This window comes from Bidens hawaiensis, unplaced genomic scaffold, assembly GCF_021521415.1.
Source record: "Bidens hawaiensis isolate Kalapana, Puna unplaced genomic scaffold, B.hawaiensis_p1.1 tig00002572_1, whole genome shotgun sequence".
Classification (NCBI taxonomy): Eukaryota; Viridiplantae; Streptophyta; class Magnoliopsida; order Asterales; family Asteraceae; genus Bidens; species Bidens hawaiensis.
Window position 1 is genome coordinate 1,651,613 of NW_027491140.1, and position 19,784 is coordinate 1,671,396.

A 19,784-nucleotide genomic window follows, 5' to 3' on the forward strand; every position below is an offset into this window, starting at 1 on the left:
AGATCCAAGATTCTTGGATCTCCTTTATTCCTCGCAGTCAGAAGGTTAAGTGCAGCACCGTGTCATTCAAGAGCCTTCATGACTGGTCTGAGAGGTTCTTCTACATCAGGGCTGGTGTAATCCCCATCCGCATGACGATGCGCGCGATCGATTCTGCGCCCGCGGATGCGGATGTTATTAAGAACTCAACCGGCGCCTGGGTTAAGAAACTGACCGCCGAACCATCCCCCGCCAAGAAAATTCGCGAGGAGGCGCTGGTGGGGGTCGGCATGAGTAAGCTGTGGGCCGACAGCGCGGCGGAGCCTGTCATCCAAGTGGACGGCTTGCGTAAGTTATCGCATTGCTTTATTTCCGCGTTAATAAAATTTGCCTTTGCTGATATTATTTGTCTTGTTTTTGCGCAGTAACCAAGGACTTTTTCCACGCCGCCTACGACGATCAAGTGGAGGGTGGCTCCGTCCCGCTGGGCGCTGGGGAGGTGGGGTTCCCAGATCGCTTCGATGACATGTTCATCCCTGTGGATCTGGAATTTGACTTTGATAGCGACGCGCCTGGTAAGCCTTCGCACTTATGCTTATTCCTTTAGAATACCAAAGTTTATTAACAGTTCTGTTGGTTGTATTTGCAGATGCGCTCGAAAACTACGAGCTGGAGCTCGCGGAAGAGGAGGAGGAGGAAGAGGAGGCGCCCCTACTAAAGCGCAAAGCTAAGGGGAAATCTGGTGCAGGGGGCAGTAAGAGACAGAAGAAAGATGACACCCCTGTTGCTCATCCCCATGCTCAAACGAAGGGACCTGAGGAAACCCAGGTGTTTACCACCAAGGTTTCTTTAGCTTCCCTGCCTGTGAAAGTGGGCAGACCTCCTGTCCACTTGAGGTATGGTGGCGTGACCTCCTCCCTTCGCGCGGCTGAAGAGAGAAGCAGTGTCGCGCCTGCGAAAGGTATACTCTGCTTACCCCTAATGGTTCAATGAGGGCGATTCTGATTGAATTATTATTAAATCTTTTCGCATTTGAATGTTTGCAGGACCGGCGACGGTAGCAGATCAGCCGCAGGCGCGACAAGGTGCTGAGGCTGCGCCGGGGGCTGCTTCGAAGTCCCCTGTTCTACCCTCAGAAAATGGTAGAATGAACTTTATGGCGATGTTCGCCGCGCGAACAGAATTGCGCGAAGGTATGTTTTGCGCCATTGTCTTCTGAATTTTTTGTTTTGATCAAATCATAAACCCTTTTTTGTTGTTGATTTGTTCATAGGAGTTGTAGCTGGCGTAGAAGCTGCTGGTGACACTCCTGGCGCCGTTGCCGGCGCCGCTGGTTCTGCTCCTGCTCCTGCTAATGCTGAGTCTCCCCTTATTGGGATTACAAAGGAGCAGGAAGCCGTGTTGCGCGCCGAACTGGCGGCGTCGAGACCTCCCTCGCCTCCTCCTACGCGCAGCCCTCTCCGCGAGGCTGGTTTGGAGCCCTCCAGGTCGCAGGAGAAGAGGCCGGTTGAAGAAGATGAGGAGGATGAGGGAGCTCAAGCTGAAGACTCCTTCGGAGTCCGTGCCAGCCCTGCGATGCCACAAGACTTCGCAGCGCATACTTCTGGTGGGGCTGGCGCTGACTTTTCTGCTTCATCCCCGCAGGTATGTTTTAATTTGTTGCTCCGCTGCGCGTACTTCCACATAAGTATGTTTTTATGACTTAGAACATTTCTTGTGTTTTGCAGGAAGGTGACCACGTTTACCGCCCGAGATGGAATATTAACGAACACAGTTCCTTCCAATCCATGGGTGTATGCGAGGACTTCTGGGCTCATGCCGTGCCTCCTACTGAAAGGAGGTATCAGGAGGGGCGCACCCGCGCTGACTTGCTCAACGATCACATTTTCGCTGGGTCAGCTTTCTTTGCTGCCTCCCAAGAGCTTCATCGTGATTATATTAAAGTACGCGATGCTCTTGTGGAAGCCCAGCAAGAGGCTAAGGTGGCTGCCTGGAACCTTTCTGATGCTCGCGCAAGAGCTGAGAAACTCCAGGCGGAGCTCAGCGAAAACCGAGCAAGTGCCAACACCGCCTTTATTAAGCGCGGGCATGAGCTCCAAGCTGCGCGGGAGAAGCAGCAGGTGGCGGAGGCCGAAGTTGCCAAGTACGCGCGGAGAGTGCGTGACTTGGAACTGGAGGCGGAGGCGCGTGACCAAGCTATCGTCCAGAGTATCACTGAGAAATCATCACTGGAGAGTGAGGTTGCGCGCCTGAAGAAGGAGTTGGCGGCCGCGCAGGCCGATAGAGATGAGGCCTTGGCGACGGCAGCGTCTAGCCAGGAAGCACTTGATGCTGCGCAGGCGGAGAAAGAAAAAATTTTGGCGGCAGCAGCGTCTGATAGAGAGGAGCTAAAAAAGACCAAGGAAACTGTTGAGTTATTAAACTCCCAGGTTCCTGCCCTCGAGACGTCTGTTGCTGGCCTCGCGCAGGATCGCCAATGGCTGGTGTCACAGGGCATGACTCGTTGCGCTTTGGCGATGAAATATTCTGGCGAGTTTCAGGCCCTTGTGATGGACTGCAATGCTGCCGCGCGCTTGGTGGGTCGAGCTGAAGGGTTTACGGATGGGTATGAATATGGGATGTTGAAGAAGAACCCATCCGAGTACCCTTACAAGAGCGACGCGGCCTGCGCGGACATGGCCGCGGTGGGGGAGAAGTATATGAATACTCCCATCCCCATCCTTGTGCAGGTACCTTGACCTTAATGAATTTTTCTTGATTAATTTTCCAAGTTTTTTGTACTCAATACTTTTCTAATGATTTGCAGATAGCTGCGCTTGCTGACCAGCCCGACCTCGGCGCGCTAAAGAAGTTGCTCGATGAATGCGAGGGGGCTGGTGGCGATGATGGTGGCGCGGGGAATGTTGCCCCTGCCAGCGGCTCTGGCGCGGCGAAAGAATCTGCTCCTGACACCGTCGTGATAGAAGACTCCATTGAGGAGGAAGAACTTGACTATGGTCAGTTCGGAGATGAGGAGCGGGCCGCGCCAGATGCTGCGGGAGATGATAAGGGTGATGAAGTGGCTGACGTCGACGTGGAGACTTGAGAAGCCCTTCATCTTTCTAATTTTTTTTTGTTTTTTGTTATACTTGTAATTTGTAACTCATCACACTTGTAAATTTCAATGCTATGGAATGAAATTTGTTTTCCCTTTTTCACATCTTGCGCATTTCCATTCATCTCTTCATGTTTGCTTGTATAGATATAAGATATGCTTGCACGCTAAAATAAGAACAAGGTTGTAAGGAAATTATTTACTTAACCGTAGTCCTATTTTGTAAGTGGTTTCGCAGTATCTTGTTTATGCTGACACGCGCGATGACTTTTCACTATTCCTTTTTTGCGCGTCGTTGTCGCGCGTTTTTTATATGGAATTATGAGTTTTAGCCATTACATGTCAGCATGTGTTACTCAGATATCCACTATGATTCCGCGCGCGACCTCGACCTGAGACCTTAACAACTATGATTTGGCATGTACTTTGCCTTAGTTGTGTTTAGGGATTTTTATGATCAGGCTGCGCGGGATGTAAGATGGATGTTTGTGAGTGTTTTGAGCTAAGGCTCTTTGTTTTGGGCTAAGGCCCTGACGTTTTTAGAGTTAAGACTCGTTAACGTGTTTGAGCTAAGGCTCGTAGGTTTGGGCTAAGGCCCTGACGTTTTAGAGTTAAGACTCGTTAACGCGTTTGAGCTAAGGCTCGCGCATGTATGTTTTACTTCGTTTTATTTTGTTTTGAAGTCAATATAGTGTTGTCATATTGCTCCAAATTAATAAAGGAAGTGTGAAACATGTATGCAAAGGTAATAGAACAAATATTGAAAGATAGCGCGAATCATCATTCATGATGGCTTAAAATCCTTGATTACATATTTGAATTTTTACATGAAGCATTTTCTAAGCTGTGCTGCGTTCCACGCGCGCGGTATCTTTTTTCCATTCAAATCTTTTAAAGTGTACGCGCCTTTCCCCAATTCTTCTGAGATTTGATAAGGTCCTTCCCAATTGGGGGACATTTTTCCTGGGGGTATTGCGCGGCTAGCTTCATTGTTTCGAAGGACAAAATCATTTTTCTTGAAGTGGCATTCTTTAACGCGCTGATTATAATATTTTTCCAGCTTTTTCTTGTATTTGGCTTCATTGATGATAGCCGCTTCTCTGCGCCCTTCAAGCAAGTTGAGGTCCAATCTTCTTTCACGCTCGTTATCAGTCTTGCTCATCATGAGTACCCTATGGGATGGGCATCCAATTTCTGCTGGGATCATAGCCTCTGTCCCATAGGTTAGGCTGAACGGGGATTCGCCATTGCTAGTTTTGCTTAATGTCCTGTGCGCCCACAGGACATTAGGTAACTCTTAGACCCAAGAATGGGATTCTCCCTCCAACCTTTTCTTCAGCCCATTTAACAAACTTTGATTCGCGCGCTCCACTTGGCCATTCCCCTGAGGGTGGTAGACCGAAGTGAAGATTTGGTTGATGTGCAATTCTTTGAGCCAGCTGGATATCTTCCTGTCAGTGAATTGTTTGCCATTGTCGCTCACAATTTCCATAGGAAGGCCAAAACGGCAAATGATGTGGCTCCAGATAAATTGCTTCATCGCCTCAGCTGTGATTTTTGCTAGTGGCTTGGCCTCAACCCATTTTGTGAAATAGTCTACCGCCACTACCAAAAATTTCACTCGCCCTTGCGCTTGCGGCAGGGGCCCCACAATATCAATGGCCCATTTGTGGAAAGGCCATGCGGAGGTCACTGGAATCAAGTTGTTCTTTGGCCGCATGGTGTTTGGCGCGTAGCTCTGACATGCCTTGCATTTTTGGATTTCTTTTAGCGCATCCAAGTACATGCCTGGCCAATAGTAGCCTGAGCTCATTGCCTTGGCAACCACCATGCGCGGGCCAGCGTGTATTCCGCAGATTCCTTCGTGAATCTCCCTAATCACATAGCTTGCTTCTTCAGCATCCAGGCATTTCATGAGTGGTCCAAGATAAGAGCGTCGATATAATGTACCATCAAGTAGTTCATAGTTCTGCGCCTTGTGTCTTATCTTTCTCGCCTGTGCGCGATCGTCCGGTAACTTCCCCTCCTTCAGGAATTCCATTATTGAAGTTATCCAGGATGAAGGGGTTGTATGAATTACAAGGTCAGATTGCGTTTGCACTGACGGGTTGCTCATCACTTCCACCCTGACATCTTTGCCAAAGTGATCAAAATTAGTTGATGCCATCTTACTCAACGCGTCAGCGGCCTTGTTTTCGCTGCGCGAGATGTGTATGATTTTGAAGAAGTCAAACTGCTCAACGAGCTTTTTTGCCTGCTCTAGATATAGAGGCATGGTGTTCTCCTTGGCATCATAAAGGCCATTGACCTGTGCAGCTACCAAGTAAGAATCAACATGGGCCTCTAGCCTTTTAACTCCAAACTTGCGCGCAATGCGCAGACCAGCCAGCAGGGCTTCATACTCAGCCTCATTGTTGGTACTCTTGAAGTCCAACCTAATAGCATAAGTATATTCATGATTATCAGGGTCCACCAGTTTGAGGCCTGCGCCGGACCCTTCGCTGTTGGAGGCTCCATCAGTGAATAGCCTCCAAACATCTTCTTCATCATTTGCTCGCGGAGGGTCTACCTCGCGCTGAGCTTCTTCAATCTTTCCCTCTGGGATTTCCGTGATGAAATCCGCTAAAACTTGACCCTTTATTGCTGGACGGGGCTTATAGGTGATCGTGTGTTCACCTAATTCCAGCGCCCACTTTGTCAGCCTTCCGGAGAGCGCGGGGCGTCGCAAGACTTGCTGGATGTTGTAACCTGTCAGAACTTCAATAGGATGACCATTGAAGTATCTATGAAGCTTTCGCGACGCGTGTGTTAGTGACAAAACTAACTTTTCCATGATGGAATAGCGCGTCTCAGGGTCTGTCAGCACCCGACTCACATAGTATATTGGCGTTTGGATCCCCTTGCGATCCACCAATAATACTGCGCCGATGGCGCGGTCTCCAGCTGACAAGTACAATGTAAGGGTTTCGCCAGGAAGTGGAGCTGTGAGCGCGGGCAGCTTTATGAGACATTCTTTTATCTCACTGAAAGCTTGCTCAGCCTCAGGCGTCCACTTGAATTGGCTCTTCTTCAAGTAGTTCCTCAAAGTGTTAACGAATGGGGTAGATTTGCTGGCGTGGTTCGCTAGGAACCTGTTGATTGACACCAATCTACCATTCAGCTTCTGAACCTCCTTCATGGTGGATGGTGAAGGCATGTCAAGGATGGCTTCCACCTTTTCATGGTTCACCCTGAAACCATCCTTAGTGACCATTACACCAAGAAATTTCCCCTCTTCCGCGCCGAAAGTACATTTGCTCGGGTTGAGCTTCATGTTGACTTCCGTTAAGCGCTGAAGAGTTTCCTCGATGTCTTTGAGCATTTGTCTCTCCTCCCTGCTCTTGATCACCAAATCATCAACGTAGACTTCTAGATTTCTTCCGATTTGTTCACTGAAAACCGAATCCATAAGTCTCTGATAAGTGGCGCCCGCATTCTTTAAACCAAAGGGCATTTTTGTGTAACAAAAAACACCCTTGTCGGTTCTGAAGGCAGTCTTTTCTTCGTCTTGTGGCGCCATTTGAATCTGGTGATAGCCTTTGTAGGCATCCAGGAAACATTTGAGCTTGAATGGCGCCACGGAGTCCACCTTTGCGTCGATGTTTGGGAGGGGGTAACAGTCTTTCGGACATGCTTTGTTGAGGTCCTTGAAGTCAATACACATCCTCCATGACCTGTTGCTTTTCTTTACCATCACAGGATTGGCTACCCACGTCTGGTATCGGATCGGGCGGATGATGTTTGCGCGCAACAGGTCCTCAACTTGCTCATTCATGGCCTTCGCCTTTTCATCCCCCATGATTCTCTTTTTCTGAGCAATTGGCTCCACCGACTTGAACGTGTTAAGAGAATGTTGCGCCAAGTCTCGCGGGACCCCAGTCATATCGGAGTGTTGCCACGCGAAGACCGACGTGTATTTTGTGAGCAACCTTTTCATTCTCAATCTCGTTTCGTCTGAAATGGTAGCACCAATTGTGACCGTTTGCTCTGGGAATTTTGGGTTTAAAATCCACTTCTCTGGCGCATTGTCCGCCATTGGAAGTTTCATTCTCCCTTCCCGCGGCGTACTTGTCACTGCGCACAAATGATCGCGGTAAACAAATGTTGCGCCTGTTGGTGTAGGGAACCCCAATGCGCCGTGCGCTGGCGACGGTACAGCATTAAATTGGGCAATCGTTCCCCTACCCAGGATCATATTGTGGCATGACGTGGTGGGCAAGACCAAGAAGTTGACAACTTCGGCTCGCTTGTGCTCATCATCCCCCATAGTTAGTTCAAACTGAATTTGACCTAGGGGATGGATGATTTCATTTGAAACACCACAAATTGGTGCGTTCACCATCTCGAGCCGCGCTTGGTCTGCCGGGTCTAACTTTCTGAAACATTGCTCATACATAATGTCAGATTCGCTTCCAGTGTCCACCAGGACCTTTGACACTTCGTAATGAGCAATGTGTGTGGTGATGACGAGAGGGCTGCTGATTGAAGGGCCTCCCCTGATTCTTGGGAAGATAACTTGCTGCTCGCGCCAATCTCCGTGGATTTGCGCGCTTCTCTTTTTTGACGTCTGCCCTTGTTGTCCCCCCTCAGCCACACAGATTCTTTTGTATTTCTTGCTGGCAGAGGCTCCTTCCGGTTGCTCATCCTCTATTCTTGGGTTTTTCACCAAGTGAGCCAGCCTGCCTGATTTTACATCCTTCTCGATCGCATCCTTTAAATGATGGCATGCGTCGGTGTTGTGGCCCGGGGACCTGTGAAATTCACAATATTTGCCACTGTTTTGCGGTCCCTTGTAGTGTAGTTGCTTGGGGGGCTTGAATTGGACATTCTCAGTACTTAACACCTGTGAAGGTGTTTTAGTGAGGGGAGTCCATATTCTTGGCAGAGGTCTGCTAGGATCTCTGCCGCCCTCCCTCTTGTCACCCTCCCCGCGATTACGAACATCTTTTTGGGGCTGGGGTGAGCTTGGTTGCGTTTGCTTTTCTGCGGAAGAAAAACTTGTTGGTTGCAACCTGGACCATACAGAGTTCTGTTTGGCCCTCTTCTCTTTGCTGCGCGGTGATTCAGCCTGATGCGCTCTTTCTCTTGCCCTATCTTGGGCAATCTGCTTTTCATTTCTCGCGTAGACTCGCGATGCTTCCATTAGTTTTGCCCAAGTAGTGGGCATACCATCTCTGCTTACGAGAGCTCGGCGGAGTTGATCACTGCGCGCGCCTTGTATAAAAGCCACGCGCAGGAGTTGCTCAGTTATACCCCCGATTGCCAGAGACTCCTGATTGAAACGAGTGATGTAGTCCTCAATCGTTTCATCATTCCTGCGCACGCAGTGCATGATGTCATCAGGATCGCGCGTGTGTCTGCGCTGCTGTACGAAGTGGGCTTGGAACTTTTCCAATAGTTCCTCGAACCCATCAATTTGCCCAGTCGGCAAGCTCTCGAACCAGACACGCGCCGCGCCCGTAAGGCAGCGGGCAAACATGTGACACCATGTTGGCATCGTCCAGCTCTCTAGGTTTCCCGTGTTATAGAAACCTTGCAAAAAGTCATCTGGATCTGTTGTGCCATCATATTTGCCCAGACCACTTGGCATCTTGGTCTTGTGCTGGATGGGGGCCTTAGCGATGCGCTCAGTAAATTTTGAGTGCTTCACTAAGATGGCCGGCCTGTACGGCGTGGTTACGTCCACTTGTCCCCTCACTGGCGGGCTGTACGGCATGTGCAGATCCAGATCTGCTCTGGCTCCAGGCGCCATGTTCACAGGCGCGCGGAGTTGTGAGCCTCCTGCATGAGTATCTCGCGTCTTCCTCATGCTATGCACTTCCTCATCACTGAACTCAGTGTGTGCAGTGTGAACAGAATGTCCGTCTTCCGGCGCGCGCGGCCTTTTTGTAGTCTGCTTATCAAACGCTTGCCTTTGTGTTTGGTCGGCTAGCTTTTTCTGTTTGACCATTTCATTGTACTTTTCCATTAGACGCCGCTGCTCGTTTATGAGCCATTCATTCGGATCATTTGTTTCTTCTTCTGGACCCATTGGTCCTTTCAGTTTCGCGCCGGCAAGATTTTGTAACGTGAGATCGTCTGGAGGAGTTTCAGTCTGGCCGTGAGGGGTTGTGATGAAGGGACGGTTACTGGTGGCGCGCGTAGAATCACGCGGCACCCTCAGAAACTGCTGTCCCTCATTGACACCCTCACGTTCAATATCCTCCAGAGCTTGATCAGCGTTACGAACGCCAGAAACCATGGCGATTGATTTTTTTTATGTAGATCTGATGAGATCTGATTGCCGTTTGTAACAGTGGATGGCGCCAATGAAGAAACGTGGATCTACTCACTGGTAGCAGATCTACTTTCCTCGGGTTTTGATTGTACTATTTCACCGATGGTTCTTCTGGATCCGTGTTCTTCCACCTACAAAATGAACAACGCCGTTAACTTACCCCTCAGAAAGGGACAGAGGGGTCCTCTTTGGGGTAACCCTCCGGCGTGAGAATAAGTACGTGTAGGAGAAGATAATAATGTGTGAGTAAGGGAATCTGGAGAGTATTGCTTAATAGCTGAATACTGTATGATTGTGTGACTGTGTGTTTGTATGTAACTGACTGTGAGTGAATGTAATTCAATATGATTGAATGTGATATCACTGCCTGTAACTGTCAATGATTGAGTATGAATGTCCCCATCAAAGTGGAGTTGATGCTGTATTTATAGTGCTAGGGTTTCCACTGATTGGGCTCAGCCTCGTTGGCCTCCTCCAATCGCACTGCGCCACGTGTCCTCCGGGACACCTGGCGCTTTCTCGTTGGTTGTAATCACGTGGTAGCACATGTGTCATGCTGAGTTGTCGACCTTTCATTTGGCAGCTGTCAACATCAGCATATTCTTACTCCTTAAAAAGATACCTTCTAGAAGGTTGTCTGACGTGCACAATCAAGGTTGCCCTAATCCTGATTTGGATAAGGACGAGGTCGATTATGTGCATGTGTGATATGCGCCAATCCTGAGGATGCGCGAGGTCTTCTGTTTATTCTCACGCGCAGATGTTATATGCGCATATGTGATATGCACGAGCATGTGATATGCGCCGCGCGCTGATGCGCCGCGCGCACATGTGATGCGCGAGCATATGTGTGCCTGGGCATATGATGCCTGAGCATGTGTGGTGCCTGGGCATATGATGCCTGAGCATGTTTTGTATGCGCCATGCACATAGGTTTTGGCTTTGTGCCTTCATAATGTCTTTATCTTGTGGGTTGACCCGCCTTGCTCGGTGTTGAGGCGGGTACATACCTCTTCAATCACCAACATATTTACGTAAATTAGATGCATACATCTTGCTCAATCACATAGCCTGACTCTTCTACTATTTGATGCATTCGATAATCAGAGAATTCATCAACATTTACCAGGTCTATGTTCATAACCATTCGCGTTACGTCTAAGCACAATAAGAGGAAATTCATCATTCTTTTTATATGTCTAACAAGTTAAGAGATAAAACATAACGTTAATCAATCTATTCAAAATTAAATACGTCGAAATGGTCTCCTTAGTCCTTAACATTCATGAAGTGATACGTTTAAAAGAGGGGAGAGATGTACACACTTTTGCATAAGCCTCTGCAACTGCATCATGTGAAGCTGAATTTTATTTTTTAACAACAATTTGAATGTCAAATATACAGTTGACAAAAATATTGTACAAACAAATATGATGTTCCTTCTAGGCAATAGCCAGTGGCATTTCAAATATCTGGACTGCATTTTTGACAGCATTTATGTCAATATCTACTAACTTCCCAGTTTTTGATGAAGCTATGATGAATTTACTGTTTTCTATGTTTGGGAGAAACACTCTTGCTTTCTCTTCAGAGCCAAACAATGCCACGCTGTCACAACGTCAAAATAAAAAACCGGTAAGTCAACTACTGTAATTGTTCTATCAAATTGACTCAAAACCGATAAATTTTTTTACGTGTCAGAATGCACCTGAGTTGGGTTAGCCTTAAACACCTGGTACAAAACTTCTGAATTATTTTACAAATTATTAGTGTGTTAAATATGATACCACAATTATATTATTCCAGCAATACTCTATTTTTAGTAGAACATTTTATGAGGTGTAAACGAGTAGAGCTGCTTGAGATCGGCTTGCTAAAAGTTTGAATCAAGCTGGGCTTAAACGAGCTCGAGCTTGAGCCAGAGTTTCACATATCGAGCTTAACTAAGCTCACGAGCCTATTATTTATATAAATTTGTATTTAGTATATTAATATATGTGTGTACATTATTATAACTATTAAGAAACTCACCAGGGTTTTTCGCGTGCATGTGCTAGTTGTACGGCTGCTGTGTTAGTCGATATGACACCAACAGAGTCATTAATAAGAGCAGCCAACTGCAGCATAGATTAACAATATATGAACAAAAGTTTGCCTTTAACTTTTAATACAAATAGCAGATTAGTAACATATAATTAGTTTAATTATTAATATTATTTTAAACAATTAAATTAAAAATTCCAACCTGGCCTGGTGTGGTGATGAATATTATGTTGGTATCATCTCCTACAATTTCCTCCACATTCTCTCTTTCCTTCTCATGAGGAATCACATACAGTGGTTTCACTCCCCTGTATTACAACAATGCAATCAAATAAAAACAGTAATAAATAAATAGTTTCAAACAAGTTGCTATAAAAACTCTTTATCCTAGAACATATTAAAATAGCATATCTAATACGGGTGTTTATAAACAGTTAGGAACTGACCGAACCGTCCAAACAAAAGCAAGTCGGCTGACAGCAACTTTGTTAAATTTTTTCAGTAACTTCCTCAAAATATCAGATTTGTGTAAAAATTATTAAAACTTGAAAGTTGAAACATCAAAACACTATTTTTACATATGTATTACAGTTGATTATCTCATTTTGGAACATTTGTTATATATAAAACTTTGCTGACCTTATAGAATTTGTAATCTCTGCCCATAAATTAAGGGGTAGTAAGCTGTCAGTATCCCCCCTAGATTGCATTGAAGCTTTTGAATCCGAATGTATACCGTGTATAACAACATATTTTCCTTTTTCAACACCCGCTTTTTTATACTTTTCAGCTACAACGTCTTTTAGCTTTCGAGATATTGATACTTTAAGCGGAGGAATCTCTTGCCTCGGGACCCCTCTACCCGGTCTTGCTAGCCACTCTGTCATTTGTTTGTACCTGTTACAATATTCCTTAAAATATTGTCTTTATTAAAATGTGACGTGATTAAAGATTAAGGTGGTGTTTGATTTATGTTTCGAAAGTCTTGATAATCAGTTTTTAATGTGTTAACAAATCATGGTTCTTGTTATCTGAATCAGTTTGATACCAAATGCTACAAACCTGACGTATTGTTTGAACCTGATTTGAGAAACTTTTACTTGCATTTCATTAATTATCATGGTTTCATAAAATAATGAGTGTAATACCAAGTGCAACAAGACTGATTATTTGAGAGTCTTCTAATCTAATTCGAGCATCTCATTTTTGTCACGAATATGTTGTTTTTAGTCAGTTTATTAGTTAATTTGAAGTAACGACAATTTCTTACACTCAAGTAAGTGATTATTAAACTTCAAAGAGCATAACAAAATCTGTTTTTTTTTTGTTTTGTTTTGTTTTGTTTTTTTTGCTTTTAAATACAGCATTTTCCAAAAGAATCTTGAAAGTAAATGTAAACTTACTTTGGTTTTCTCTCTTCCATTTGAAACTGAAAAGTTTTCTTTTATCTATTTTATGTTATCATATAGCTTAGTTTTTCTTTAATAATTTATAATATAATTTAACTCACATGTGATATCCACCTTCCGACAGGTTCAAGCGATCGGGTGTGAATGTTTGTGATAGTAGTAATCCTGCACCTGCTGCATTCACATTTGGGTAGATGTAACTAGCTCTCTCGGTAGCCATTGACAAGAACAAAAACGAGGCGTGTCCTAGACCGGCCAGTTTGGTTGATAACATCATATCATAGTACCTATTCTGCAAATACCAAGCAAACTTATAATTAGTTATAACAAACCAACCCAAAACAGTAACGGGACTAGGTATCGGGTTAGTTTTAGAAAATATTGTATGGGACGGGTATGCTATTAAGTAATGCCCGTAACATTCATACTCATATACCCGAATCATGCTCATAAATCTTTTTTTCTTATTGCTCTTGGGTAATAGAATAATATGCCAGCTCGCTAAATTATCCTTTTTATATTTTTAATCTCCTTGGGTAATAAAATTAGATAAAAACTAAATATTAATAAATTTATTTGGAAATCTTAATGGATAATTTTTAACAAACTAACAGCTATGCCCGATATACTTGACGTACGATTTTACAATCGGGTATGGGAGTTAGGGCTGTTAACAAGCCGAGCTACGCTGCGCTTGGCCTCGAGCTTTAAGTTAAACGAGCAGGATCAGCTTGTTTATTTTAACGAGCTGAAAGGTATAGCTCATGTGAGGCTTGTGAAAAGCTTGAATCAGCTCATTAATTTTTTTAATTCAATTTTTTTTTACAAATATTGATATATAAAAGACCAAAAAAATATTTTTTACCATAAAAATAATGTAAATTTTATAAACTAGAGAATTTATATTACTACATGTATTATTTTTGTTTTTTTTTTCAATATTTTTATATGTTAGTTTTGGTTTTTTCAACTTTTCTTTATATGTTATTATTATTATATATTAAAATTTGGGGTTTAATTTAAACGAGCCAAAGGAGCAAGTCACGAGCCTGGATCATTTACAAACCCAAACCGGTTAGGTTCGGAACGTTACAAACAAGTTTTTTCAAGTGAGCCACGAGTTATTTGAACAACCCTACATGGTACTAGAATTACCAATACCCGCCTAATTATCATCCCTACTTATTTTCAAGATTGTATAATCACTTCAATCCAACCCATTAACAAATCAACAATCTTAACTTTCCTAGTACAAACCTTAATAACTCCAAGAAAATCAAGATAATCTGCAGGCTCCGGGTAATCATCATCCGGGTCAAGAACATCAGCCCATCTCACATTCTTATTCATCTCATAAGTCTGCTTCCCTCTCGCCGAGCTCAACACATCCACCTGAACACCCGGGTACCGATCTTTAATCAGCTGAATTGTCGGAAAAAACAGCAAGTTCTCATACACCCCACCCGCAACCACAACACAACATCTCCTAACATCCCCCCTAATTTTCAACCCTAATGATGCAACTTCCGGCATAAACCCCATCGGAAACTTGAGAAACCCGTATGGATTGTCGGGGTTCTCAGGTGGTCTTGGGTCCTCGGACTGCTTGCCTTCGGCATACTGCGTTCCGTACTCCATGTCCGGGTCCTCGCCTGTGTCGAAGGGGTCGAGCCACTCGTTTTTCTTTTTGGCATTTGGTCGAACATTTGGTGTGCATACAGGTTGGCGATCGGATTGGTGGGTGGGGAATGAGATGTTGGTGAATCTGGTAGAGGGTATTGAAGTGGGGTTAGTGAGAAATGGTGGGATTGATTTGGGTAGGAGAGAGGTTGTAGCCATTGATGAGAATTTGAGTTTTAGGATTTGTGATTGATTATGTCATATGTGTAAATGGCTGCATTTGGATTTGAATGTGTGGACTGTGGAAAGATGATTGGATATGGTAAATGTGGGCGCTTCATCCATAGATAGAGACTCCAATAACTGAAATTCAAATAAGTTGTTAGTTATTAAAATATTAGGCCATATATTTTGGTTTTAAGTCCGGTGCGGTGGCGCCACATCACCCACCCAGGGCGTGGAACACTGCCCCTGAGGCGTTTTGTGTAAGGAGATGAGGTGGGTAACGAGCATGGACGGTGTTTCATAATTCACATGCATTTTTTATCAAACAATCATGAATTATTACGATCTAAGCAGCTCATTCTCCAAACTCATATATTTAACCAAAATCAACAAAGTAACCTTGATGGCCCAACCTATTTAACCCAAACTTTGACACCCCTCACTTGGTTTACTGCCTTCGATTTGAAATCGGCTCAAACGAATTATGGCAACTTTATTGCAATTATTAATCGAATTCCCATAAAGATTGTTGTTTTGAAGGTTCTAAAACTAATGACAAACTAAAACGACGATTGACATTACAACTTAAACCTTTAGGGTGGTTAATTTATATCTTTAAATCAGTTTCGACTTCGCTGCTCACAAACATTGTGTTGTGGTGTTTACAGAAACCCATTTAATAGCATTACAACAAAAAGAAAACATGCAATATTCCTTATTAATCTTGCACAAGTCAACTAGATAATCGGGTTTGCTATATACAATACGAATGTATACCGATCTAAGAAAAGAATATGTGTAAAAGGTAAGTTTCTAGTGGTATAAATATGTGAGATTTCAATCATTATACATTTTTTAAAGAACACAAAATGAGGAACTTTTATTATACCACCAAGAGTCGGATGGGTGGTTTCGTAACACATGTGACAAGAGTCACAAGCCTAATGACATTTCAAATAGGAAATAGCAATGATTTAAAAATTTGTATTTTATTTGTACCGGATTTGGTTTAAAAATTATACAACAGGTTGAACTGAGATGTACTGGTAGGTTCAACCGGGTGAATAGTTTACCATATAAATACAGCTCCAACACAAATAATAACCATAAAATACACTAATAAACATCACAAATGAATCAAACAACACATAAGAACAATGATCGAGTCAAATAGGAAGGTTGTACTTTGTATATGAAATTTGCAATTACAACAATGTAATGAAACCAACATTGGATTTGAAGGATGCATAATTGGTTGATTAACGAATCGTTGTTTATTGTGTTTACTCGTTTTTAATTTTATCCACTTGGTTAAAAGTCATTTTTAAAAAATATAGACCGTAAAAAAATACCAAAAATCTCTTGTTTTTAAAACCGGTATTTTAAGGGAAAAAAAAACGGCGGTACGATGTTCTAGCTAACCGCCTAAAAATACTATGCTCTAAATATCGGTTGCCTTACCGAAATCTAGTATAACCGGTTCAACCGGCTGGTACGCACCAATTTTTAAAGCATTGGGAAACAGTGTGTTGACCGTTTAATTTGTCAACAACGATTATGCTCCCATATGTTACTCTGATATTCACCAAATCGGTTGTGCCCCCTAACCCTAAGGAATAATGGTCACAAGAGTTACCTTGTCTATCTAACTAATAACAAAGAAAAATTGTTATTTATAAACCAACTAAATATATATCTTAACCTACATAGAACACGATAAGATTCGATTTTAGTTTATGCTCTTACATCCAATCAAAAGTTATTTAAATATTAAATATATAAAGTGTAAATCAAGCTAGTTTCTATATAAATTGCTTTATAAAAACACAACTAGTATTTATGAAGCATTAAATTGAAGTATACATATAAATATAGGTGATCAAATCGGGTTGGTCAAAGGAACCGGAACCGGTTCAGAACCGGTTCCATTAGTCAACATCACTGTTTAAACCGATTCCATGTTCGAACCGGTTAGGGAACCGAACCGGTTCCCCAACCCTCGGACCCGGAACCGGTGGAACCGGTTCTGACCGGTTCCTAAACCGGTTCTTACACTGTAACCGGTTCCAACCGGTTACAGTGTAAAAAATAATTTTTTTTTTCGTTTTTCGTTTCCGCTGCTCGTATTTGTATAACATGTTAAATAAAAAAAACAATTAACATAAAATTCATTTTATTTACTTTAAGAAGTTCAAAAAAAAAAGGTTACATGTTTTAAAATATTCAAAAACAAACTAACAAAACATTAAACTTATAAATATAAAGTTGTGACATATTATTTCTATAAAAGCCTTCTTGTTCGTCGTAATTATTGAGTGGCGACTTATTCATCAGAATTACTTGTAGAAACGCCTTCTTGTTCGTCGTGCACTCGAACATCAAGTGGTGTTTCGTCTTCCAGAGTGGTTACGTGTTGAACACGATCGATTGAGTCCAAGTGATCCTTCAAGCAAATGCACATCTCCACCGACTCCGAATTCAGTCTTGTTCTTCTCACCGATATTACCCTGCCACTAAGAGAAAAAGCAGATTCCGAAGCTACCGTAGAAGCTTGGGCGGTTAGTAAATCACGGGCCATGGTGGCAAGAATCGGAAACTCGGTTTCCTTTACCTTCCACCAAGCCAAAACATCAAAAGTGCCATATTCCTCTTCGGATAAACCGGTAGAGAAATCATATGCACTATACCTTCCTAGTTCGCTTGAAGGGGTGTTACCCCTTTGTTTTTTAGCCGTTACGTTGCGAACGGTGTTCATAAGGCTAATCATGGGGTCTCGTACTCTAGGAGCACTTGAACTTGATGAAGACCCCCCCGGCGTAGGCATGTGTATGTTTGACCCATATTTATTTATATAAAAGTCATACATAAATTTAAAATTCAAGTTAAAATCATTTTGTGCCTCTGTTGAAAAGTTTGGGTCAACTTCATGCATATCTAAGGCTGAAAAAATTTCGTCTATCACACATTCAACCCCCGTAACATTTAACATTGGGTTTAAAGCGGCGGCGCAAGTAAAAATCGGTGGCAATTCAAGAAAGTATTTTTTTAATTTAAACTTCATTGGTAATATGATGTTTGAAAACATTGGACTTTTATTTTCAAATTCTTTAAGATTGTTAACGATTAAAAATAACTCCGAAAGAACCAAGGGACTTGTCGGATAATACGTTCCCGATAGTTTCGTAGTTGATGTTTTAAAAACTTCAAGAAAAGTCGATAAGTCATTGATAATTTCCCATTTCTCATTTGAAAAGGGGATTGCCAAATCATTCTCGGCAAGACTAGAATGAAACATTTGTAAAGTGTCTCTTTGTTTCAAAGCACTTTGAAACATTATGCAAGTGGAATTCCATCGATGAGGTACATCCCAATTAGCTCCCAAAGCTTTTCTTCCCGTATCTTTACAAAATTTTCTATAATCCATTTGTCTTTTTTTACTTTTCTTAAAAACTTCATGTAGCATTACTCTAAAATCGTTTATAACCGATGTAACCTCATCCGAAGCAAGTCCGTCTTGCACGATTAAATTAATGATATGTGCAACACACCTTGAGTGAAAAAATACACCATTGCAAATCGGCGTATATTTTAATTTTAATTTATCAACCGCCGATGTATTATTCGACGCGTTATCAAATGCAATTGAAAATATTTTATTTTCTAGTTTATAAGTTTTTATAACATAATCTAAAATTTCAAACAAATTATCTCCCGTATGTGGATACTCAAAGAGTTCGAAAGCAATGGTGCGTTTCATCATTTCCCACGATGACGGGTCTACCCAATGAGCGGTGACACAAAGATAAGATTCGGGTAGACCATGTGGAGCCGACCAAACATCAGTAGTTAAGTTTATTCCCGTATTTATATTTTCAAAATATGCAATTAGTACCTCTTTGGCCTTCTTCCACAATTTTAAACAATAACGTTTAAGAGTATGACGACTTACGTGAGTGTATTGTGGTTGAAGCGTATCTCGAATCATGGCGGTTAAGCGAGGGTTGTCGAAGTGGCTAAACGGCAAAGCTTCTTGAATCACAAACTTCGCCATACGATCTTGAACTCGATCAATTTGGTATGTAAATATTCCGCCTTCACTATCCATTTGCGTTTGTTGCGACTCGACGTTCTGTTTCAACGCCCTGCAATACGGTCTTTCGATGTGTTTCTTCAAATTTGAATTCGAAAGTGGGTTTAAATAAATCCCACAAAACTTGCACCGAGCCTTCAATGAATGGTCACTCAATTCAACCAAATCCCAATTGCACCAAATCTCTTGATTACGATTATGAGGTACAATACGAACGAAACTTGGTCCGGCGGTGGAACCTTGACCAACCGATGATTGTGAGGCAGCCATAACAACAAATATGAATATAGAAGAAGAGAAAACAAGAGATTAGAGAACTCAGAACGTTGTAATAGCGTTTTTTTGTATTTTTTTGCGTTCGGGTTTTCGTTTTGAGTGTTGTGATGAACCCATTACACCAAATACCTATTTATACTAGTAGTGGGGTGTTTGGGGAGCCAAAAAACGGCCATTTTTGACCCCAACGGTCAAAAAACGGCCATAAAACCGTTTCCCAACGGCTAGAACCACTCCAACGGCTATAACCGGTTCCGAACCGGTTCCGGTCGAACCGGTTCCAGAACCGGTTCCGGTTCGGTTCCGGTTCCTACCCGGTCCACCTCCAAACATGTCAAACCGGTTCCGGATCGTCGGGTTGAAACGGAACCGAACCGGTTCCTACGAAAAACGGGTAGGAACCGGTTCGGTTCCGGTTCGGTTCCGTCGAACCGGTTCCAGGAACCGGTTTTGTTGTCCACCTCTACATATAAAAAAGTAACAGAACGGTATAATTGCTATTATAAAATAAATAAAAAAACACGTCAAGCAAGGGGTCGACAGTATAACAAACATTTAGCTTTACAGTCTGTTGGCTTGAGCAGGTGACACAGAGACAAATTTAAATGCCAAAATTAATTAATTAATTAATTTTAATTTTAATCAAAGTCTAATTTGGACTTTACTGAGCAGACTCATAACTCCAACTCTTCTAGAAGCATCTCAGCCGTCCGTCCTTGCTTTCAACCACTG

At 42.9% G+C, this 19,784-nt stretch overlaps 1 protein-coding gene across 1 annotated transcript; it reads right to left on the reverse strand.

The window, feature by feature from the left end:
- Window positions 1-10,830: 10,830 nt before the first annotated feature.
- Window positions 10,831-14,762, reverse strand: LOC143620427 (photosynthetic NDH subunit of subcomplex B 1, chloroplastic-like). The gene is made up of 6 exons (XM_077092131.1): window positions 14,099-14,762; window positions 12,943-13,133; window positions 12,072-12,329; window positions 11,635-11,740; window positions 11,421-11,506; window positions 10,831-10,997 (listed from the first exon to the last, which is right to left on the reverse strand). The coding sequence occupies exons 1-6, from the start codon at window positions 14,678-14,680 to the stop codon at window positions 10,832-10,834; spliced, it is 1,389 nt and encodes a 462-aa protein (XP_076948246.1). The 5' UTR covers window positions 14,681-14,762; the 3' UTR covers window position 10,831.
- Window positions 14,763-19,784: the final 5,022 nt, after the last annotated feature.